We start from the raw sequence: 25,515 nt of genomic DNA, 5'->3' as shown, positions 1-25,515 counted from the left end.
TCTGTCACTTCTGAAAACTTCCTTTCTTGTTTATCATTATTATTGGGGTTACCAACATCATTCCGAGTGATAGTAACGTCAGACCCAACCTCGTAGCAAATTTTTAAGAAAAAGCACTTAAATTTAGCAATTTCTTAGAATATTTGCATATATGTAGGAAAGAGGACATACAGTCAGAGGAAAGTTTTCTCTATTCTTCATTTTTCTTTGTCTTAAAATGCACTTGACTACAAAACTTAAAGTAGGCAAATCATTAAATTTAAACATCCTGATAATTAGCTGCCTAAGAGACAATATAATCTCTATAATAAAGTTGAATTATTTCATTAGTAAGAAGCTACAGAAAAATAATAATTTGATTCCTTGAAAATGTTTTCTGATAGGGTATTGGAAACTACTTTAGAGGAATTAGTATCTACCAAGGTTTCAAATTGAGAGCATTATAATAGCCAGTTTTTTAAAAATATACCGTCATCATTAAAAATTAAAAACTTACGATCAGGCTTAGGCAAATTCTATTTATTTATTCATTCTTTCAGATTGATATGAGGGTACATATGATTAGGTTATATTGTTTGCATTTGTTAGGGAAAGTTCGGCTGTGGATGAGTCTTTCACCCAGGAGATGCCATTATACCCCTACATTATTCCACTTAGGTGGGAGCTTACTGAATCCTCCCCTCTCCCCATCTTGAATTTAATTGTGTCTTTGCTCTCATGTGGGCCTGTCGTTGTTCATCTGCTAGTTTCATATGAGTATTAAGTACATGAGATGCTTGATTTTCCATTCTTGTGATACTTTACTGGGGAGAATGTTCTCCAAATCCTTCCAGGTAAATACAAAAGGTACAAAATCACCATTTCTTTCTTTCTTTCTTTATTTTTTTAAGTCACCATTTCTTTATGGCCGAAGGACATTCCAAGGCATACATATACCACAGTTTATTAATCCATTCAGGGGTTGATGGGCACTTGGTTGTTTCCATATCTTTGTGACTCCAAATTGAGCTGCTATAAGCATTTGCGTGGAAACGTTCTGGTGGTAAAATGACTCTTTTCTTTGGGGTAGACAACTAGCAGTGGAATTGAGGGATCAAATGGAAGATCTACTTTTAGTTCTTTGAAAATTCACCATACTTCTTTCAAAAAAGGCTAATCTGCAGTCCCACCAACAGTACATGAGTTTTTCCCGCACGTATATAAGGAATTCTTAAATAGTAAATCTGAAGACTGTTTTTAGAATAGAATTTTGAAAATTATGTAATAGTTGAGGAGTGTCAAATTCACAGACTCACCTAATTGCTAATCTCTGAGTTTAAACTGGGAGGCAGCAGGTAAGATATATATTAACACTGTAACACAAAATTTTTATTGGAATCTCCACAGTTATTTTATTACAGTTAAGATTCTTAAATTAGACTGTTTTTCTTTTGAGAAACTTACTTAAGACTGAAAATATGTAGCTGTCTTGCACACAAAAATGTAAGATCTGAAATAAAATATATCTACATACATAAACTACGTCATAATGACATAAAATATTCAGAGATATGTTACATACCCCTGACCTTTTCCTCCCTGTTTTATCTAGACCCAAGGGAATACCAAAACACAAGAATAAAAACCCACCTTGGGGCTGTGCCTATGGCTCAAAGGAGTAGGGCGCCAGCCCCATATGCCAGAGGTAGTGGGTTCAAACCCAGCCTTGGCAAAAAAACTGTAAAAAAATAAAATAAATAAATAAATAAAGTGAGCAAACCAAAAAAAAAACCCACCTTGATTTTCTGGCCTGTCTCTGTCTCCTTCCAATGTGGGAAACAACCCTGACCTAAATCCAGGCGGGGTGCTCAGGGTTCAGCATCACCTTTGCTTTTTTACTGATCCTGTTCTGAACTTCTAGGATTTTGTTTTTCTCTGTGATCACAGCAATGTCAATATAAGGATGAGTAGATGTTTGTCAAAATGAATTCCAAGGAGAGAATTCAAACATTTGCCAGAAGCCAAAGTAATTTCTTTTTTGTTTCATTTCATGCCTTTCCAATTTTTCTATAACCATAAATATTTACAATCTAAGATTTAACTCTCTCACACAGGATAGAGCCCAACCTTGCAAGTTTCCCTTATAGAAAACCTCTGTGTAAGTGCAAAGGAAAAATAAGATGATATAACCCAAGGCTGTTTCCAACCACCTGCAAATATTTTCACACCCTGAACTCCTGTTTTTGTTTAGGAAAAAGATGTAGTGTGGGTCATTATGGAAAGGATCCTCCTACTCCTTTTGGCCCCTATCCCTTCCCGCAGTTCTCTCTCTTTCTCTCTCCCTCCCTCTCTCTCAGAATTCAGTCCAAGAAAGACAAGAAGGGCAACTTTGTAGAGTCAAGTTCATTTATAACAAGTCAAGTTCGTTTATTAACATTTTCTGGAAAATACAAAACAATGTAGGAAAGATGGATTTAAATATGGACCTTTATAATTATTAGATTAAAATAAAACAGTGATAATATGATCCATAGGGTTGCATGCTAATGGAAAACAAAAAACCGCTTTGTAATGGGAAACTTTGTCTCCACTCTGCATGACCTCAAGTGTACCACACTCCTGATGTGGAAAAATGGTTTCCAGCAGAATACTGGGCAATCGGTAAAGACGATCTCACATTGCCAAATGGGCTTTGAGCTGCTTTCCTGATTGACTTTGCCATGGTTTGTTGCTTGGTGTTACACATGCTAATGTGCCACCCGAGACTAATCTGAGTGTTCAAGTTTCATCCCATGCCTGTTTCTAGGTTTCAATCCTGTAATCTCTCCGCTTTTAGCCCCCCAATTGTTGAAATTGACCATCTCTACTGTCAAAAGCATGATATAGAAAATATGGTGACTGTCACGACGATGCTTGAGTAGGTTTTCCAGTTGACACTAAATAGACAAGAGACTCTACATTCGGTAAGTCCCTCAACAGCTTTTCAGTCGAGAGAGAGCCACTCCGAGTTTAGTTTCCTAGGCAACCATTTGGTGAAAAATGTGCAGTTTTATTTTTTCCTCTCATCTGATGTTTTTCTAGAGCCGGCTAGTTTTTCCCTTTATTTTCCGATGTCCACTCCTCCCACCTATCTCTTTACACGTTTCCTTTAGTCTTCCTTCTCCTCTTGTCTTTTTCTCCTATTCTCTTTTCTTCTATTAATTATCTAAATGTCTTTCTTGTAACAATGAGATCAAAATAGGTACTTGCTGCCTTTAGAGTTGGCCTGTCAATTACCATCTGGTTATTGTTTTGTTCCTTTTTAGATAATCAACAGTTGACCCTTTATGAATATGAAAATTCTTCTTGCTTTTGCTACTGTGGTTGTGTCCAGCTTATCAAAATGCAGAAGTCTCAGGGGTTCATAACCTTCCTAATTATTTTCACATCTGCCAGCTTTCTCAGAAGGGTGAGGAAATTTGAAAAGCTATTTTTAAACAACACCAAAAACAAAGAGAAAGAGCCAAAGAAATTTTATGGGGATATGGGGAGTGATTGCTTTTGATAGCAGATCACTAGCAGGATTGGTCAGATTTGCAAGAAACCAAAGAAACGCATCAGATATTCTGGGAGCGGAATGTGTGCATTTGTGTGGATTGAGGTTTCTTGAAACTTCTAAATCTGTTCTCTGATGTGGAGATGTTTTTAACCGAGTTGGCCAGTTTTTGTTCATTGCCACTCATTTCCTATTTCTTTTTTTTTTTTTTAAATATATGTTTCCTTTTATTTTGCAATTGAAACAGCAAAATGAAGTGGTTTATGGCTGAAATACCTTCATGGGAAAGAAAACCGGAGTGTTCATCCATCAAAACAACAACAACAACAACAACAAAAAACTCCAAAGTCTGAGCCATTTCCTTGCTTGGAATAAGACAGCAACTATTTTTTTTTTACTGGCTAGGAATAAGACTGCAACTATTTTTACTTAGATAACTTAAGAAAAATTGATAGCATTTATCCCATTGGTTTACTCAAGAAAGTCTGTAACTTTCTCTGTTGCCTGCAGCCTCCGGCCAGATGCCTCAGCTTGCCTTTCCCTGGTCTCTGGAACCTATTCTGAGTTTCATTTCCACCCTATTTCCTGTTTCTCCCATTATTTTCCCCTGTACCCCAGTGCCAACCACCCAGCCCGTTACCCTCCACATGCTTCTGCCTCCTCCCTGTGTCTCCTCATATCTGAAATACTCTTCTTTCTGCCCAATTATTCATCCCCCAAACCCGGATTCATCCTTCCTTTGTGACTCTATCCCGATTGCCACACCTGGAAGTGGCCCCACTCGCCCCCGTCCTCTTAGCACGTTTTACTTTCGTCATGTGTCTTCACATATTCTCCTGCCCACGGTTGGTGTCCGCACCTGCGCTCAGAAAGGCAGCAGGAACGCAGCCCTGATGGGTCCCCCCTTTTCTCTCTGACCATCGCTGCAAGAAGACCTCAAATACGGTAGGTCTGGAGGCATCTAAGACAAGGCAGCAGTTGGGGTGAAGAGGCAAAAGTCTTAAGAGGGGCAGAAGAAGCCCCGTGGCTCCTGGCCACTCATATGGGATGGTTCATTACCAAGGGTAACACGGTATAACACGTGTGTGACGTGGAGAAGTGAGGCATGCGGCAGCCTGGAGCTGCCTGTTTCCATCTGACGGAGAAGCAGTGATGCGGAGTGAGGACGGCGGCAGACAATCACTAGGCAGAAACCTATGAGAATTTTATGCAGCATTACTTGCTATAGGGACTTTGGTCGTTTTTTCAATTAATTCTAAGAAAAGATCCCATTTATTTGTTGAGTGTGCAGTTGTGAAGTCTGCACGCACACAGCTTGGTCTGTTTCCTCTCAGCTGGAAACCTAAAATAAGTAGCACAGGAAAAAATAAAAAAACAAAAAAAGAAATATGAATTTGTTTGTAAGTTAAAAGTGCATATGCGAGTATTGTTGATAACCAGTTTTATGCTCTCAAAATAGTTTTTAAAATGAGTTCCCAAATCAGAGACTATCAGAATTAAGTAGGATTTAGAGAACTTCTTAGGAATTTCTTTCTGCACATAAGAAAACCAAAGTTCCAAGAAATAAAAGAATGCTGGTAAGGAAAAGAGCTGGGGAAAAGATTAGAACCTGTCATGGTTTTCTCTTTTGGATTTTCGGTCACTCTTGGTGACATAATCATCCATCCCCTGGGGCTTTTTCTGCTGATAGGGTAAATGCCTGGTAAGGTGTCTCCCTAGTTCTGGAGCCTCTTCTCCTGGTTAACCACCTAAATTTCCTTTGCTGTTGGGAAGCAGATGTGCTCACCAATTACCAGTAGGGCACAAGCACCTGGGGGGAAGACTCAAGGCCACCCTGGCTGTGGGGACAAAGGGGAAGTTTGGTGGGAAGATGGAGCCCGTGGGCTGTGTATCGGTGCTGGGAGGCAGGTTGGCCTCTGTGAAGTTGTGCCAGAACCTTTTTGCTAAGGCGGCAATATGGCAAGATGTAGCCCCCAGTGCAAAGAAGGATAAGTGTGTCCTCTTCACTGCTAGATTTAGGGCCACCTTAGAAAATCTCAACTATAACAGGTATGTGTACCAAGAACAGAAGTTCATTCCCATGTTTATACCAAAGTCTTGAAAGAGAGAGTGGGTAGCGTCAATAAAAATGAGACAGATCTGAGGAGAAGGGGAGGGGTGAGATCCCAACTGAATTCTGTACCTGCTGAAGAGCCTTCAGATGGACTTTGTTTTAAGAAAAGGCCATCTTGTCCTTAAGCACAGCTTCAACTTCAGTCATCATCTTAACCTTTTCACTCATCTGTGCCTCAGTCTCCTAAAGTGTAAAGTGGGGACAAGAATTGTACCTATGTCATGGAGTTGTTAGAAGTATTAACAGAGTTAATATGGGTAAAGCATTAGGACAGTATCTGGCATATAGAAATACAGGGAAAGTGTTTGCTACAGTTGAGTGGTTAAAAGCAGAGTCTGGAGCCAGTCTACTTGGGTTTGAAACTTGGCTTTGCCACATACTAGTAACCTTGGACAACACATTTCTGGGCCTGTTTTTTTTTTTTCATATGTAGGGCTATGAAATAAATTATTTAATATTTAAGTAAATAAATTAATCACAAAGCATGGGGAACCAATTTTAGTACATAGTAAGTGTTGGTTGCAACTATCTGTCCGTTCGTCTTGCTACACCCACATGTGGCCTGTCACTGAATGCAGAATTTTTTGTCCTGTGAAGAAACTGCAAAGACCCCAGAGCTGTGCTCAGGGCTTCCTACCCACAGTGGAACCCTGCCAACACCACTTGGCCAAAGTCCACTTTGTACACTCAATTTTCCCACACTTCATATTCGTGGGAAGGTTTTCCCTATTTTCCCTCCGGCCCTTGGAAAACCAGGAGCAATCACTTCATTAACCTCCATTCTGTTTTCCTGAGACCCATCTTTCTCCTAAATGGAAGGGGGAACCATTAAGCAATAAGAGATATTTTGAAAGACACTGAGAATAAAGCCACACATTCACATACCATTTTCTCGGACTCAATCTTTCAGAGGCCTTTCAAAATCTAAAAGTCACAATGGAAAATAGTGCTTTTAACTTGTGAGACATCAAAGGTCCATTTTGAATCTAAAATCTTGGAGAACTAAGAGCTGCTTGTAATTTGATTTTAATGAATAAAACATTTGTCCATAGTTATTTTAAATTTTCAAAGAAAGATTCAGTTGATTATGTTATATAGAAAAAAGAACTCTTTGTTACAGGGGAGAAAAAATGATAGCCTTTACATTCCCAAGAATTATATTTTTAAGATGTATTAGAGAATCTTCTTTTGGTACCAAAGAACAGAGATGTCCTAAAAAAGTAATAGCCAGAGATTAGTATACTTCCTATTATAATTTACTTTCTAAAGTGTCTTTGGGAAAAAGTATTTGAAATACTGTAGTTTCTAATTGTAACTGTTGCTTTGTTTTTGTAATAATCCCAACCAACACATGTAGCTAGAATTGGTAAAACAAACAAATTGTAAACCTCTGGCAACCTTGATTAAAAATTTGATGGTTGTTGGGTCAGTAAGAAGTGTGGTGCGAGCACCACCTAGTGTCAACTTTTAGTAAGTCTCAAAAATGAGAATTAGAGATTGTGCCTGGAGTGAAATTATTTCCTCAAAGACGTGTAGTGTTGGATCAAATCTAGGTCAAAATCCTGGAACAAAATTGACATTTATTGACTGATAGTATCACATTTTTCTTAATTTTTATCCACAATTTTAAATGAAATAAAGGAATGACTTAAAAAGCAAACACCTTCTATAAACGGAAACAGGAATATTTGAATGTCTGGTATGTCTAAAGCACCGTAAGAACTTTTGCTGAGTTGTCAAGTCAATTTTATAGATTCTCAGGTGAGCAAGTTCGGTTTCCTTTTTAAAAAGATTCTTGCTCTCAGAAGAATGGATTCCTGAGGCATCAGTAACAGGCTTCTCTGCCTGCTGTCAGTACCTCCAAACATCAGGCAACTTCTAAAATATGGCTGCACGAAACAAACGAGATCCTTTAAATTGCCTCTCTGGCCCTAATTTACAAGCATTTCATTCATTCATTCTGGCTCATGCCAGATGAATTGTGTTTCCCTCAGAATGTCCTTATGCCCTCTTCACAGTCATGGCCAAGGCCAAGTATGACATCAGTCAAGTTTGGGGTGGGTCCTCTCTTCCTTGCACGTCAGCCTTTCTCCCCGTTGCCTCTCTTCCAAGTACTCCTCCCAATCCCCCCAAAGAGCTGCAGGCCTCACCAACTTTCCTCCAGTGTCCTACAAGTTAACAGCAAATTAAATGATACTCAGGTTTGCCATATAAAACCTTTTCTGGAGGAGGTAAACTATTTATGAAATAATAAAATTCAAGACAACTAAAATTGTTTGTATTTAGTTATCAATGGCTCATGATGGCTTATGTACTATTCTTCCCACACAACTTTTGAACTTTCCTAAGAATCCTGAGTGTAATTCAGACAAATTTAATATTAATAAGACTTATGGATGATCTGGTTTGTCTAAGAAGAGCCATGAACATCCTGGTTCTGAAAGCCTGTCAAAGGTCATTGTTGTATCTTTCTCAGGTAAACTCTCAAAGGTACTTCCTTCATCTGTAAAATGAGAAACACTCACAACTATTTTATATGATTATATGAAGTTTCAAAAGAATCTACTATAATAATAATAATTAGTTCTACTGATATACATTTAATAAGAAATTCATGCTAGAATTTTAACAGGTAACCTGTCCCAGCCCTTTGTTTGAGTTAATGCTTCCATTTTTAACAGATTTATGATGTTCTGAGAGCTGTCATCAATAATAGGGAAATAAATGGTCTCTACTTTGATTAATCAGTCCTAGTTTTTGTCAAGGAGATGCTGCTAATGGAAAGAAATGAGAACAAAGGAATAGGAGGAAATCTACTCTAGTGAATAACATAGAAAAGAATCAATAGAACTAGATAGTCATCCTAAAGACCTTATTAGCTCTTATGCTCTGGCAAATAATAATGCTAGCCTTCGCTATGTAGCAGGTATTTGCAACCATTCACTTATTTAATCCCCATAATTATAATTTTACACACTCAAGAAATTGAAGCACAGAGAGTAAAATAAAGCCGTGAAAGCAGATGGTGGAGCTGTATGTTGAACTTGAGGGGTCAGTTCCCACAGACAGGGCAACAACGTAGTGACCTTCGGTTACATCTTCCTTTTGTTCCTGTCTCTCTCTCCTCCCCAATCATCTGCCAACGCTTCCCAAACCACCTGGGCAAGACTAAGACTGATTTCCTTTTGTAAGTTGGACGCCTGCACTATAGTCGTTCAGAGTCTAAGAAGGTTCAAACCTATTCTGCCGAGATCACAAAGTATCTCTAGACATGTGACACAGAATGGGTTTTTAAAGATCTTCTTTTTCCTTTATACAGCACTGAATTTGCAGACAGCTGCTTTAGAGCTTGGTTGTCCCCTTTTAGCCGGGCTACCTGACGGTATGAAGACTTTTCAGCTATTGACTAACCAAGTGACTTCTGCAAAGACAATAGCAAAATGGGCGTGGAGACCTTCTTTAATGAGCTCCAACTATGGAGTTTTGGTGGAAGTGACTATGATAAAATACCACAGGTTCCTCCATAATAGCTTACTTACATAAAGAATTTATAGAAAAATTCAGTTTTATATTTAAACTACTACTGACCTCATATTCTCTTTTGTCTGGGTTCTTCATCAGCCAAAAATTTTTTAAAAAGTCATTTTGTTGGCAAAATTGTTAGCCAACAAGCCTGATACCTTTACACACACACACATCTATGTGTGGGCATTATTGTGTTATGGATGGGTGTTATTGTGTGTATGGTGCTGAATAAGGGATTCAAAACATATATCACTCAGAATTATGTCACTGCTAGCAATAATGAGAAGGGACATGCTTCATTTTTGGTTTTCTAAATGACAGAAGAGTTATGTTACTTTTCCCCCTACATTTTCATGGAACAAGTTACTTATATAAATACTTATGTGAAATTGTTTTGTTGCAGTAACTGTGATAAAACACTAGAGAGGCGACTGACTGTTAAATAATAACCTCATCACCTGTCAGTCCCTCATTAGCGTCATGAAATGGCATGATGTGGCAGTTATCACGACCATAGATTCCCAGTGTCTCCTCCCAGCATCCAGAATTGGGGATGTCTGTGAAGTCGCAGAGGAAGGTAGAAATATAAATTAACACCTTCAGGTGCCCACGACCTCTATGACCGGAGAGTAATGATAAGAGGATCTGGAACAAAGATGACAACAGTGACGGATGGTGCCAGCTACTATTTATTGAATAATTATTCTTTTCCAGGCATGATTAAACTTTTTACATATATTATCTCATTTACTGCTCCCACCCACCCTTGGAAGTATGATGTAATATTAACAGCGTTCCCCAGGGAATAAAACTGAGACTCAGAGACATGCTGTAAATTGCCCAGGACCACACAGTGAGCAGCAGGGCTGGAATTCCAACCAGGAAACTGAATCCAAGCTCCACGTGCTTCACAGCTCAGCTCTCCTCCAGGACTCCTCAACTTTGGCACTGTCGACACACACGCTGGGTTAGTGCTTTGCTGTCAGGAGCGGCCCTGTTAGGACCCGGAGATGCTCAGCAGCCTCTGCCCACTGGATTCCAGGAGCGCGTTTCTCCCCTGCCTCCCTCCTCCAGATGTAGCAGTCAAAAATGTCACCAGGTATTGCGCACTGCCCTCCCATGGCAAAATTTCTCACCTGCTCCAGTTGAAAATTATTTTAACCTTTCTTTATACTTATTAAAGAACCCTTAGAAATATAATTATTATGGCTAGAATATATTTTACTGAATATTAAATTAGTGCTACACCTAATATATTACTTTCCATTATTTTATTTAAAAAATGGATAGGTTAAGACAATCAAGTCCTTTGAAATCTACTCTTTTGTTATATAGAAGGTACAAAGTTAAGCTTAGTCAATAAAATCATAAACAGAAGATGATTTATCCTGCAAAGACCGTTAACTGCATTCTATAAAATGTGTCCCCACTGTTCCTCACCTGGCCTACTTCAGAAGGTAACATGAACATTCGTGTCTATAATAAATTTCCTTCATAATGAAAGGTTTATTTGGTTACCATATACAGTGGTGGCCTAAGGTAACAATCAGATAAAATATAACTGCATGCATATATTCCTAAAAATGAAAACAAATTCATTATTCAAATGTTTAAAAAAATCTTACTATTTTCCTCAAATGCCTAATAAATTAAAATTTACTAAAGCTTTGGTTTTGTTTTTGTTCCTTTTAAAATATATACTTGAGTATATATTAAAAGAATATATTTTGCTTATTTCTACCGACAACATTGACGAAATATTTAAGTGCCTACTGCTACATTATGCTGCTTTAGAAAGATATAAAAAAGTAAGGTCTGCATTCCTGAGCAAATTATTTTACAAACAAGTCATACATACACAAAGCCCTAAAGACAAGAAAAGGCAGAGTAAAACAACTAGTAAAGTATTTTATATAATTTACATTGAAGTAAAACACCCCGCCACAGGCAGACCCCAAAGTTAAGGAAGATAATAAAATTCATTTAATAGGCATTTTCCATATAAACAATTTGCCACAAATTTTGCACTGTAAGGGCCACACGAAAAATCACAGGATACACAGACTAGAAGCAAAATGGATCAGAGAAAAATAAACAAGAGATGTTTATTTTGTCCAATTTTTACGATTTTTCCAAATCCTTTTTAAGGTTTGGGGGGAAATCTAGTACATTGTTGATTCAGAACATTCTATTCATGTGAGCTTTGACTGTTCTACTGTTCATCAAAAAACATAATTTCCTACAAATTTCATAAGGTTTTAAATTAATGTTGTTTGGCTTACATTCAATAAGAAGTGGTTTTCCATCACCATAAAAAATTAAATTAAAAATACATCTACTTAAATAAATCCCAAAGAAAACAGTGAATTTTGCCAGGTATACGGACAATGACAAGTATTTAAGTGATCATGCATTTTTCACCTTTTCCTTGGGTGCAATTTGAAAGCAACCAGCCTCTTACCACCCTCCACCGGATATCAGTGTTGCAATCCAAGTGAGTAGTGTCACAACAAAATTATCTAATACACATGTTGCTCAGGGTTACAGCGTTACCATAGTTACCACCAGATCAACCATCTCAGGAAAAGAGAGCCACTAAGTCTTTCAGTGGGTAAAAATCAGCACTCTTGATAGATTATAAGCCTTTATTTTCCTTCATTTTGGGGCTTTTCCGGCTGGTCTTGTGTTGTTTCTTCATCTTTCTTTTTGACATCTGAAAAAAATTCCATTCATATGCAGAATATGTTAAAATGTATTTTATAATATATTAGGATGAAACAGTTCATTTTTCCTTTATTCACCCTACAGAAGATGCTTGACCAGGACATATTTTGTCCTCAATCCAGACAGAGAAATTATACAGAGATGGGAGCTATGAATAGGCCTGGAAATCGACATTCTCCACATCAGATGTCCTTCCCATTCTACAGGGTTAGGAAGTACCGGTCAGACTTCTTACAAACTTCATTAGTGAACTGAAGCACAAATAGTGTGATTTGCCCAAAGTCACAATGCCAGGAAGTGACAGAGTCACGACTTGGACCTGGGCCTACTGGCTCCATGGTCCGTGCCCGTAACCATCTCCCTGTGCTGGACCGCACTCTCTCCAGCTTCTTCACACTTTCCAGTCACTTTTCAAATTCAAAGCCTGGATTCTGATCCTCTCCAATCTGTTGGGAGACCGGGGGCGGGGGGTGCTGGGGGGGACAAGGAAAGAAAAGCCCAAGGAGGAGCACCCAGCGAGGCAAGAAGAAAAGCAGGAGACCAGAGCGTCTCTAAAGCCAACGGAAGAAAAATGCTGGGGGAATAAAGTGACAATCAACCCTACAAACGTGCCAAGAGATGGTGTAAAATGAGGAGCAGTGATTTAACAGAGACAGCGCCATTCGTGATGTTGAAATAGGGTCGATAGGAGGAGGGTTGGTAGGGGGACCACACCTGTGGAGCATATTGCAAGTACAAGTTGGATCTAACAGGTGTAGAGACAAATGTCTTAATCCTGTAATTGGGTAAAAGTGGTGAAGGCTATGTTGGTTAGTAGGATGTAAGCCCTCCAATTTGTACAAATAATCAACACGTTGAATCCTATAATGGCATAAATGTATTTATGATCTATGTACGAAAGACTTAAAAAAAAAAAGAAATAGCAGTGAGGGCTGTGGTGGAGTAAAAATCATAATAGGCTTAGCTAAAGAATGGGACTACGAGGACGTGGAAGCACAAAACCAGGCAACTCTTTCAAGAGAGTCAAGAAGTGGGACGGTCACTGGAGAGAGTTAATGTCATAGCAGTCACACTCGGTTGCCTTCTGAGTGACATAGCAGGTGTATGATAAGTGGTATCGAAAGAAGTCCCCAGGAAAGCAGGCTTGTTAAAAAATGGCACTCTTTAGCTCTACAAAATACAAAGCACTAAATTGTTTCCACAATGATTTACGTGATATTTGCCACCACTGATTCCAAGCAAACTATTTACATGTACAAAGTATTACAGCTTTCAGAGAAAAGCTGTTAGTTCTGCCATCTCTATAAAGTTAGCAAAATGAAGTGATGTCGATATAAAGTCCCCTTAAGTCGTTAGTTCTCTTCCTATGGAATGAACTAGGAACTCAAGATAATCTTGACTACATGATGTCCAGCAGGATATAATCTGTTGAAGATCTAGTATCTTGCTTAGGATTATCAGCTAAAATATGAAGCATAGTTCCAAATACCTCTTATTCCAGAATGTTTAGAAATATATTAGAAGATATTGAAGATTAAAAAAAAATAAACTTCTACAAGAGATTACGGTTGTTGTTAACTTTGTATTTTGATGTTAATGAAAGAAAAACAGTAGTCAAATACAAAGGTGATTTCTCATATGTAATGCACTTTCAAGGATAGTTATTATTATTGTTATTCTTCTGGCTGTACCTGTCAAGTGTTTTCAAAATAATTAAATATATTGTCAATATATTTTTTACATAATTTCTCTAAGAGTGCAACAACCAGCTTTTCTTTCAAACCTTCCCCTCTCATTTCAAATGTGAATAAGCTTTATGGAACTGGTTCTCTCATTCTCTTGGTCATAATTAATGAGAATTTTGGAGAACGCAAGAAAATTTGGGTTCCTAAATTATCTTAATTGTGTTCTCCAGAAGTCCAGCTTGGAAAAAAACTTATTTTATATGGATTTAGGTAGTAACCTGTATTATTTTAAATAAGAATTCCAAGTATCTTTTAGTAACATACCACTTGAACTATCAACTGAATTATACTCCTGATTAATATAGACTTCAAATAAGTCAGAATAGTCCTTTTGTAGCTTTTTCTCTTCTCATCCTTGTGTTCTGCTCAGTTCCCTTTATCAACTGCTCTTCCCACGCCTGCGGGGACTGCTGCAAGGGCTCCCGCAGAAGATTCTGTTTCTGCCCTCTTGGCCCTCTGAGCTTCTTTTCTTTACTTCTGAGTAGAATGGCGCCAATGTGTTCCTGTGAGCTGAGTGTTTAATATGACCTAAAATGATCTAATAAAGGGGAGTTGCATCTCCTACTTCTACCAGTTCCATTATTGCTATCCCACAATTCATTCTTCACATAAGGGCGAATGTTAAACATCAATGAGATGTCATTTCCCTGCTAAAAATCCTCTCACTCCAGGGTGGTGCCTGTGGCTCAAAGGAGTAGGACACCAGCCCCATATGCCAGAGGTGGAGGGTTCAAACCCAACTCTGGCCAAAAACTGCAAAAATAAAAAATAAAATAAAAATAAATCCTCCCACTCCAAATAAAAGTCAGTTTTTTTCCTCCAGATTTATAAAACCCCACAACACCTAGTCCTTGCTTATCCCTCCTCCATCATCCATACCATTATCTCACCTGCTGCCGTCCTCAAGCAGCAGGGGCCGGCTTTTATGTTTCTTGACAACTTCCATCTTGTTGCCCCCCAAGAACATTTACTGAACCCCCTTCTGCAGAGAATGCTACTTCCTCTGATCGTCGTGCAATTGGACCATTCATCATTGGCATTGACTTTAGTTAGGGCTTCCCTGATTTCCCAATCTGAAGAAGCCACCTAGTGTCTCTCTGTCATAGCATCTTATTTTAATTCTCCAGTCAAACACATTACTGTTGACATTTGCGTATATTCTCACTCTCCCTTTAGAATAGAAGGGCCGTGAGGACAGCAGTTTATGCTTGTCTTATTCTCCACTACACTGCCAGGTTTTAGCATGGTGCCTAACACTTAGTGGGCCCTAAGTTGAATCAGGTATCTAATAAATAGCAATGATTGGCGTAAAAAAAAAAAAGTGTCCTTTGTGCCTTTTATAGTTTTTCAGATGACACCCTCTGCTTCCGTTTCCTGCTATGTTATAAGGCATCATTGTTCTCCCTATCATTGTTATCAGTTTGTAAAGGGATAGATTAAGAAGATTAAGAACTGGATAAATCTCAGGTTAATTTCATGCAAGTTGCCAGACATTTGAGACCCTATATTTCCTTCTATTTAAGCAGATTTATCCAAAAAAAAAAAAAAAAAAACCCAGAAACTAAAAACAAAAGCGCATAGGGGTAAGTGAAACCTTCAGAACTTCCCCAGAATTTGTATTTTTAAATAGTAAAAATATTGAAACCTTAACATCTGAGACAGACTGTTTTCATTAACAGTTGGAAACTATTCATTTAAAAATCTTTCAAAACATTTGTGCTTAGCTCCTTATTTATTTATAGTTTTATTAGTAAGACATGGTTTAGGGCATCTATCTATGTAAGTTGATTTCTTTCTGTGTATGTTTTTCTTTTTTTCTACTTCTTTATTATTTTATCTTTATTATTTTAAGTTGCCAAATTATATACATAGTATATTTCTGCTGTGCAACATGATGTCTTGATATATGCATACATTGGGGAATGGTTAAGTAAAGCTCATTAATATGTCCATTATCTCACATACTTAACTTTGTGTGTGTGGTAGGAGCACTCAAAATCTATTCCCTTAGCAATCTTCAAGTATACAGTACAGTGTTATTAGTGCTACCATGTTGTACAATGATCTCTTGAATTTGTATCTTTGGTCTAACTAAACTATTATCTCCTTTGACCAGCATCTTAATTCCTTCATCCTCCAGCACTTGATAACCACCATTCCCTTCTCCGCCTCTGGGAGTTTGACTTTTTTAGACTCTGCACCGAAGTGGGGTAATGTAGCATTTGTCTTTCTGCCCTTGGCTTGTTTCCCTTCACACAATGGCCTCCCTCCTTTTGTGTATTCTTTAACATCTGCTGCTATATGTAGATTCATTTTTAACATCTCAAGTTTCTTTTTTTTTCTTATTAAATGATAGTTGTATACATTAATGCAAACATGGGGTACAGTGTAGTGTTTTCATATACAATTTGAAATATTTTCATCAAACTGGTTAACGTAGACTTTGTGTCATTTACTTATTGTGTTAAAACATTTATACTCTAGTTCTAGTAAAGTTCACTTGTACCCTTGTTAGACAGACCATATAGGTGATTTTTCCAGTCACCCTCCCACCACCCGTCTGCCCTTCTCCTTTCCCCTTTTCCACCCCCTCCCCATATTCTTAGGCTAGAATTAGGTTGTAGCTTTCATTTGAGATCTATAAATTAGTTTCATAATAGGGCTGTGTACATTGGATACTTTTTTTTCCCTTCTTGTGATACTTTGCTAAGAAGAACATTTACATCTCAAGTTTCTTAAGTGATGCCTTTGACTGTATTTCAAAATGATTTAAAGAAAAATATAAAGCCAGGAATAATTTGCTTTTAGATTCTGCTATCTCTGGTAATCAAAATAAAATCTAGACTATAGACTCTTTGAAGATATATTTGCTGTCTTTTGCTTAAATACATCATGTCAATAAACATTAAGGTTGTAAGTGTTTGTTAAAGAACATAAATTTTAATCAGGCATTTTACACTACCAAGTAATGATCTTCTTTACTACTGATTCTCACTGGTTTAGAACGGGCCTTCAATGGCAATATCATGTTTTGATAGTTATATTTCATTTTAAAACTTAAAAGGCCCGGGGTGACAGGTGCGCCAAGCAGGTGCTGTAGGAGCCCCTCTCTGAGAGGGTTATGATCTTTCATTTTTAATCCTTCAAGAAAATCAGAAGCAGTGCCTGAGGGCTTTGGCTTAGAACCTTGACATGTGAGAATTATATGGTCTATCACTTCCAAGAAAGCCACTGTGACTCACGGCAAGAGAGAAAGAGAGGCAGAGAGTATATTTTCAGTGAAGAGCTGTTAATGAGTTTGAAACAGAAGACAGAAAACTGATGTGGCTCCTAATAATAATATTTCCAGATGATAGTCCCGGGGCCAGGTGAAGAAACAGCTTTTCTAACAAGAGAAGAAGGACAACAGAGGAGGGTGGAGACTGACCTCCTTCAAACAGATCACGCTGCTCTGCCTTCCCAGAAGCAAAAGAACTGCACAGGGCTTAGATGTCTTAAGACATTCAGATACACATTTAAAATAATCTCCCTGAGAAGCTCTTTCACATGCATGTGCCTGCCCCACTCCGGGACACGCTGGATGCAATAATGAAAAAGGAAATCTCACACATGCTGGGCACCCAAGCCATGTTTGCAAGTGCGAAGCATCAGCATAAGATGGCATGAAAAGCCGGAGGTGAGATACACGGGCTCAACCACAAGTTTTCAGAGCAAGGGCTTGAAGGTTTCTTGTCGGGTGAAAAAAATCAACTGGAGAAAGATACACGGGGATACTGGCATGCCCAGTTTCAAATAAACGGAACAACTCCATTGCTTATGGATCTCAAGAGGAATGTTCACCGTCATGCATATGGAAGTCTGATGTTTCTAAGAGCTTTCTTTCGATTCTACCTTCTTGATTAAAAAATCAATGGATTCTATTTTTTTCTAAATGTCAACAGAAAAGAAGCCATAGTCTATAAAATAAAGAGGTTTATTCTGAACCTAAAAAAAAAAAAAAAAACTTAAAAGGCCCAAAACATATGTTTTTATTTCTTTTCTTCCCTTTATCTTTTCTCCCTTTTCTTTCTTCTCACAATATTTTATGTGTATATACGTGCTTTTATAATCTCACGTGCAGTGTCCTATATGAAAAACTCAGTGGTCTTCGGGAAAAGGTGAAGGAACCATGGACTGCAGGATCTGCCTATAGTCCCTGGCTAACAAGAATATAAATATTTCATAGGAATAAAACCAGGAATATTTGCAACTTTACCAGGGGACTATATAACCTTCTGAGTCAAAGAACCGAGACCACTCTTCTTGGCTCCCAGGAATGAACTAGATGTGAGTAGCTTCTGGCTCTCCCTTGCATCATGGCTACCAAGAATGAATTTCTACACACATACTGGAGTCCACTTGAGACTCTAAAATAGGGTACAAGGCACAAGTGTGTTGCCAATGGTTTGGAAATAAAGTTATCTTTAATCTCTACAGGTAATTTTTTCACTCTGATTCATGCAATTCTTTTTCTAAATCTCTCTGAATGTTTTTACATGGAGGAACACTTTCAGCACTTTATTGAAAGTATCCTTATATTTACTTTTGGTCGACTAACTCTAGAAGCTATATAAAGTATAGGTAAGCCATGGAGAGAAAGACTCGTTTTTTTTTTGTTTGTTCTTTTTTTATAGTTTGTTCATAGTTTGATTGCTCTCCGTTTTCTCTTCATGCCACCTTTTCCATCTGGTTGGAGAAAGCTTCCCTTTCATACAAAGTTTCACTTTAAAGATCCCATCCCTAGTTGATAGTAAATTTCTTCCCAGATATGAAGAATAGGAGGGCTCGGGCAGGCCTGTGGCTCAGTGGGTAGGGCACCAGCCCCATATACCCGGCCCTGGCCAAACTACAACAAAAAAATACCCGGGTGTTGCGGTGGGCACCTGTAGTCCCAGCTACTCAGGAGGCTGAGGCAAGAGAATCACCTAAGCCCAGGAATTGGAGGTTGCTGTGAGTTGTGATGCCACAGCACTCTACCAAGGGTGATAAAGTGAGACTCTGTCTCTAAAAAAAAAGAAAAAACAATAGGAGGGCTTCCGGTGAAGCAGAAGCTTCCAAAGTGATTGTCAATGGATGACAGAAGGAAAATGATTTTACTTGAGTGTTTGTGTATCAATTTTGTAAGCTTATTACATGAAGGATCATATTTATTTACATTTTCCCTCCCAAATATTAGCCTTATGCATAATTGTACTAATTTAGTGAATAAAACTTCAGCTTCCAAAAACACATCATGAAACAGGAAGATAAAATTGCTGAAAAATCTACATAGCCTTAAACAAAAACTGAGAGATTGAAGAAAACAAACTTAAAACAAACAAACAAAAAAACCTCTGAACTCAGAGAAAAGGATTGGTTAAGAAGAGAGAAGCGCTGCGGATTTAAAGAGGATTTGGAGTATTACCTTCCTTCACAGAGAGAGCTTCCAGTTTGAGAGGCAGATCTGAGGTTCCACTCGTGGCCGCCGAGCTCTGGATATCTGGCACGGCGTTCCGGCGGCCTGCCCTGGATGAAGATGCAAAATTGGGGACCCCAGACTCCACATCGGTCATTTTGGGTGGATCTGTCTTCATAGCAACATCTACAAATAGAACATGCACATGAAGAAGAGGATAAGCCTGTTCCCAACTAATGTTCACCACAGTGGTTGAAAGGCATAGCTAGATCAAAACCCCCCTTGGGAGTCTAGTCACAGATCACAACCTTCATCAGCGTCCACCTTCACCGTCCAGGAGCTTCCATTTGTACATTGGCTGAATAGAGCAGGAAGTCCTCTGTGTCAGCCAGATCGCTAAAAATAACTCCTGAGCCGAATGAGCCACTTGGATGCTTAAGGGTGCAGTAATCCCTTGCCTTTGTTCTGCTTTTCTATGGATGGATCAGCCAAAGCAGGGCTTGGAAGGAAATGAAAACTGACTTGTTTGACCACTCCTGTAGGGACTCTGCCTGCCAGAATTTGCCTGTGCTGCTTGTTCGGGCTGAAACCAAATCACTATAATTTGTGGAGACCAAACAAAATACATTCTGTTCCCACTCTTTAGAAATAAGAAATTCAACTTCATCTCAAAGAGTTTCTTTTCCCCCCAGAGAAAGTCATATATTTCAGTCTTTTCTAGTCTTGCATTATTTTCAATAAACTCACGTTTATGTGAGAGAATGGGGGAACGATTTTACCTATTCTTGCCTTCAAGTGGACATGATAGTTACTAGTGCTTTCCTAAGCCTGTTTTATCTTCCTAGCAATTGTCTCTCTCTAAGAAAGAATTCTGAAAGGGCCATTCACTGTATAAGGAGGGCGGTAACAGGTATTGCCTATTCTAAAACGCAGCCTCTTTTTATGATGTTTTCAAATGAATCTTTCCTAAGAAGTCGATATTGAATAGAAATCTCCAAAGAAGCAGAAGCCGTAAGAATGTACTGAGAGGCTATTAAATACCAAGCTCTCAGCTAGGCATTGAGAGTACAGAGGGATGGTACATTCTCCATCTTTAGGGGACTTGTACTCTCAAAAGGGAGAAAGAACAGATGTGTACAAAGATAGAAATCATAACCCTGAATGTGCAAATTGTCGACCAAAGGAGGGCGATAACCATTTGTGCCACTGAAGACGGCAGACATATGTGAACCCTGGACTACTTGGAGCAAACAGATTGAAAAGAGCCCTTTCCAAATAGTTAGCTTCAATTCAGGATATGTTACAAATGACATGAGATAGTCAGGGAACATGATGAATTTGATATTAGAAACACAACATCTTTGGTTTGTAGCACGTGAGAAATGGCTATTGAGCTTAATGTAGCTCTTAGGAGTCCAAGAATAATCTGGAATTTCCCAAGAAAGGAGGGATTCTATTAATTCCACAACTATTCTTTTCTTTCCAGGGTTCATGGGAAATCTGAGAGCAAAGCTCTGTGTTCAGAAACAATGTTAGAATCCATTAGACTTCCAACTGATATTTGTTACTTATCTGGAATTGGCAGATAGCTGGAAGTCATGAAAAGAACCCTGAACAGTTAGTTGAAGAATTTGCTCCATTACAGACTCGCAAGGAGATGTTGGTGAATCTACTTAATTTCTGTGAGTGACATTTACTTCCCCACATAGGTATAACAACCGGCCTGTCTAATTCACAAGATTCTTGTGAAGAACTAATGATGTAAAGAAGAAAGAAAATCTTCGCAACCGTAGAGTCATATGTTTGATTATAGGCATCACTGTTCATATTTCACTAAGTTTTCTACCCGCCTATGTACCTTCTTTAACCCTCACAAGAACTGCCCTCCTACTGGAAGGCCTCTCACATTTTAGAGGGAAACCAGGGTTTATTCAATATTACGAAGCATTTTACCTCATTTAAACCTTCTAATAATCCTATGAGATAGTGAGGTGTGATCTTCACTTCGCTGATGTGAAAATTGGGGCTCAGAGAGGTTAAGAGACTCATGTAAAGTTGCACAGCTCCTAAACTAACACTCAGAGATACAAATTCTGTTAAAGTTCACCGAAAACAAGAGGGCATGAATTATTCTAAAATTATCTGTGATATATATAGACAGCCATACAAAAGCTACCTTTTTTTTTTTTATAGTTCTCAGATGTCACTTTAATCAAATTTTGCATTATACAGTGATGGAGCAGACAAGGGTGATTGTTTTCAAGCCCATTCACCAAGTACATGTTCCTGCCCCCACCAAAGTCAGCAGCCTGGGTTTCCCGTGGAAGAATAGAAAAACACCGGCTTTCCCCCTAGAATCCCATTCCTGAGCTGACGAGACAAAATTCCAGTAAGAATGAACACCAGCGACAGCGCCAACTCGTGAAGGGAGCCACGCAGATTTCTGAATTCTTCCCAGCGCAAACTGGAACCGGATATGTAGGCATCCCTCCCCAAAGCCATTCCCATTAGAGGCCAGACCACCTCTCCGTGGAGCCTGGCAGCCTGTTCACTTCCTAACATTCGTCGCGGAAGTCTACCCCAAGCTGGGGTGCTGCGCAGTCGCGGCCACCACAGAACAGCTGCAGGCTTTTGGCCAGACCCTCAAGAGCCTTCCTCTTCCCTGGACCCCCAGCTGCTGCTGTGTCTGCCTGGCCAGTGTGTGTGGTTGTGTGGCGAGGGAGGGGCCAGAGTAAACAACAAAGCGAATCAGATGTGGGTTCTGGAGCTGCGTGGACATGGTGCCAGGACCAGTCATGGCCCACAGTAGGGCCATAAGGCCCTGTGTCCATTAATTCTTCTCCAGGCGGTTTCTATTCGGGACGGCTTTAGGGGCAATTCCAGCTCCTCTTTAAGGCTCACCACCTGGGCGTGGTCCTTGCCTAGCAGCTCATCCAGCTGCGATATTCCCGATGCTCTTTTCCTCTTCCACAGGCTGGGGATCCTTTCCCCTGATGAGCCCTTCCAGGCGGTAGCCCACCGCCCCAGCACAAAGGCCACAGAGAATGTGACACAGGGAGCATCGGTAGGTACCAGGGTCCGAGACACTGGCCATATGACTGACACTGGGGTAAAAGCACAGCGGTCATCCATCCACTGTCCTTCAAAAGGCGGCAGGAACACTGCAGACACTTTTGCTGCTTACAAGAAGGGAGATTAAGTCACCCCCGGGACACCGTAATGAGAAAGGTGAACGTGGCTCACGAATACTGTGACGCCACTTCCAGCCCCACACCGAGGGAGTTGCCGAAGCATCAAATTAAAGGTCAACTGGGTTGCCGAGAAAACTTCCCTTGTGTCAGGGGACCGGACGACGTAGTCCCAAATTCAACAACTGTTAACAAGGACAGAGGAGGCCTGGGAAAGTGGAAGAATTAGCCCTGACTGTCCCTCCTGCCCAGTCCGGGGATGGGAGCGCAGCTGAGGACAGGATCCAAATAGCTACGGTTCTCCTCTGAGATTCCCTCCTCAGTCTCCTCCTACCGCGCTCATGGCCATCTCAAAGTCGGTCCTTATTGGGGTGCCCAGGCCAAGAAGCCCTGGCTGCCGAAGTCGGGCTGGGCTCCCAGACTACACATCAGAGCACTGGGAAAGGAGGGAGCCGGCAGCCTGGCTGGGCTAGCAGACACTAGCGATCACCTTCCCTAGAGGTTAAGGCCTGGGGCTGTCGCCATAGAACAGCCACCTGCAGCCCTCCTGGGAAAGGAACTGCCCGCAGGGACTGCTCACCTGCCGCTCACGAAAGCTACTTTAGATTCTGTTTTCATTTTTTAAATAGGGAAATGTGTGTGTGTGTGTGTGTGTGTGTAATTATGTTTGTGTGTGTGTGTAAATGGAGTGTGTGTAAATGGAGTCTTTTCACCATGTTATTCCCTCGTTTGAATGTTTGGTTATCTTGTGAGCCATCCCATGATAGGAAAGTTTGAGCTAGAAATTTCTTTCTAAAAGTTTGTGAGAAGAGCCCAGTTTGGAAGTAGAACTCATTTCCAGGCCTCCAATCTGCCCAGCAAACTAATATTACATTGGAAGAAGCCACCAAGCCATGATCAGATGTGAAGCATCTTCTTAAATCACTGCAAACAAGTTATTAATAACTGTGCTAGGCTTGGAAGACCAGCTCCATGCATATCTTAATGTTGACTCGTCTGACAGTCCAAAACTGTGATTAACATAATAAGATAAAAATATAACAAGATATGCTATTTCAAATATTTAAATGCTACTTGTATTCAATAAAATAGATCAACTTCTTTACCAAGATGAAACAGGACAAAGGGATATTGAGTTGGAATTTGCATACTGAACGAGAAATTCTAAAGGGTGGCCCATGGATTAGGCCTTCAGCATGGCAGGAGAACTTTTGAGCTTGGGGGTTGTTTCAAGGTTTCTTAGCTACTGGCTGGCTGCTATTTTGGAAATCTTTGCTTTTATCTTTATATTATTATTATTATTTCAGGTACAAGCTCTCTTATTTAATCCCCCCCCCTTTTTGGGAGATTGTTAACCACATTTTAAGATCAAAAACAGAACTGGCCATACAAGGCCCCCAAGCAAGAAGCCTGCCTCCCTATGTCCAATCTCACACACAGGACCATCTTCCTTTAGAGCCTGCCCCTGATGCTGAGTGACCAAGATGTCATTCTCCACCCTGGGCAGACCAGACAGCTCTCCCAGCCCAGCCCCACAAGGCTGTGGGAAAATGGAGCTTTCTACTGAGAAAACTGTCTTCCTGAGTGAGTATGTCAGTGCCCTGGAAATCACTGCAGGAGAATCTGAATCCACAGGGTGATTCTTAACAGAATTTTAATTCCATGGCAAATAGATTTATTGAAGCATTGGAAATCATCCGAAAGCCCATAGGAGAAAATCGTGTGAATAGACTTTATATTTTGTTATGGAATATTATACCTTCATTTTAAAGGACATCTTAGATCCAGCTAGGTCTATCTATGGAGGTGTGTCCATGACACATTGTAAAATAAAACAAGTTTAAAAAGTAAAAATTACAGCGTGGAGGAAAAGAAGGAAAAGTAATGAATATAATAGGATCTCGACTTTGAACAAAGAATAAAAAGCTTAGGAATGGAAGGGAGAATAAGAGAATATCACCCTTTTTCACTAACTCTTTATATATTGTGACTTACAGTGGTAAGCACATATTTTGTAATTTAAAGGAATAGAAACATTTATTCAATTACAAATAAATAAATATACTAGCACAGAAAGGCTATAAAAGTAACATTTTGACAATTTAAATGATAGACTATCTTTCAGTGAAAGGTCTCCCTCTCCCAAATAGCCATGTAACTTGTCTGTTGTTGGTTTCCAATACAACATTGATTGCTTATGCTTGATGTCTTTTACGGGAATACACACACACACACACACACAAATATATATACACATATACGTATATATACATATAAAGTAGAGGCAATTACTCCAACAAATGCTTTGTGACACCTAAAAGAGAATAACTTACAGAAAGATGTTACTAAGAAAAAGGAAATATTAACTTCTAGGTTCTTCTAATTTTCTGGGCTTGAAAAGTTAATTATGTTTATGTTGCTAACCGGGGCAGCTAACTCACTAACTCTTCCTCTTTTTCTTCTACAGAATTAGAATAATCTGGATGAGTTCTGCTTTGTCAAATGTGGCTGCTTATGGGAGCTGGAACCATTTGGGCGTTTGGAGATTTCACGGAAGTCCTTACATTCCCACAACTAGGTGATGCAATTCACATTGCCTGGGACACGCTTCGATCTCTGTTGAAAATACACAGTTGTCAGGATGCCTAACCAAAGACTACGACACATATGCGTATATGTCAGCATCTTTACAGTCTCTGACATATTGAAAGTGTAACCCCCGCACAACTGAAGAGGATAAAGACATTCAAACTAACTGGAGCACTAGAGGCACGTTAAAAAAAATCTCTCATCAGCTCCCATTAGGCTCTCATAAGCCTGCTAAGAAGGGAGGATGTTAGTATGCTGTAAGCATAATTATAAACAAATAGATGTTTTGGCGACTTCCTTCCCTCCCAGCTGAAATGATCCATTCTCCAGCTCACACAATATTCTTTCCTTCAGCTTCCTTACTTGAAGCCACGCCTGCACATGGGTGGGTACTTTCTTCAATCTCAGATGCTTGTCACCCACCCTAACTCCCACAGTGAAACCACCACTCGTTCTGTAAGGAAGACTTCAGATCAACTTCTTACCAGCTAAGTTAATTCTCTGGGGGCATGAGTCAGACTATCTGAAAAGACACTTCCAGAAAACACTTTCAGAAGAACAAAAAAGAAGTCAGCACAGGCATTTTGGAAAGTCAGTGCTTGTCCTCGCTGATGATTGATGCCAGGACAGACGGTAATCTCCACTGATAAGCAAATGCCTTATCTGGCTCTCTTTAGCTCTCA

At 39.5% G+C, this 25,515-nt stretch overlaps 1 protein-coding gene and 1 pseudogene across 1 annotated transcript; both read right to left on the bottom strand.

Moving 5' to 3' along the window:
- Positions 1 to 11,797: 11,797 nt before the first annotated feature.
- PKIB (cAMP-dependent protein kinase inhibitor beta) lies at positions 11,798 to 19,235 on the bottom strand. Its single transcript, XM_012804642.1, has 2 exons — positions 19,065 to 19,235; positions 11,798 to 11,865 (listed from the first exon to the last, which is right to left on the bottom strand). Exons 1-2 carry the CDS (start codon positions 19,231 to 19,233, stop codon positions 11,798 to 11,800), a joined length of 237 nt encoding a protein of 78 aa, XP_012660096.1. The 5' UTR covers positions 19,234 to 19,235.
- Positions 19,236 to 21,769: 2,534 nt separating this feature from the next.
- On the bottom strand, positions 21,770 to 22,187 carry LOC100949284 (annotated as a pseudogene).
- Positions 22,188 to 25,515: the final 3,328 nt, after the last annotated feature.

Source organism: Otolemur garnettii, unplaced genomic scaffold, assembly GCF_000181295.1.
Source record: "Otolemur garnettii isolate 467f Iridium unplaced genomic scaffold, OtoGar3 scaffold00002, whole genome shotgun sequence".
Taxonomy (NCBI): Eukaryota; Metazoa; Chordata; class Mammalia; order Primates; family Galagidae; genus Otolemur; species Otolemur garnettii.
This window is presented reverse-complemented; position numbering and strand designations above follow the sequence as displayed.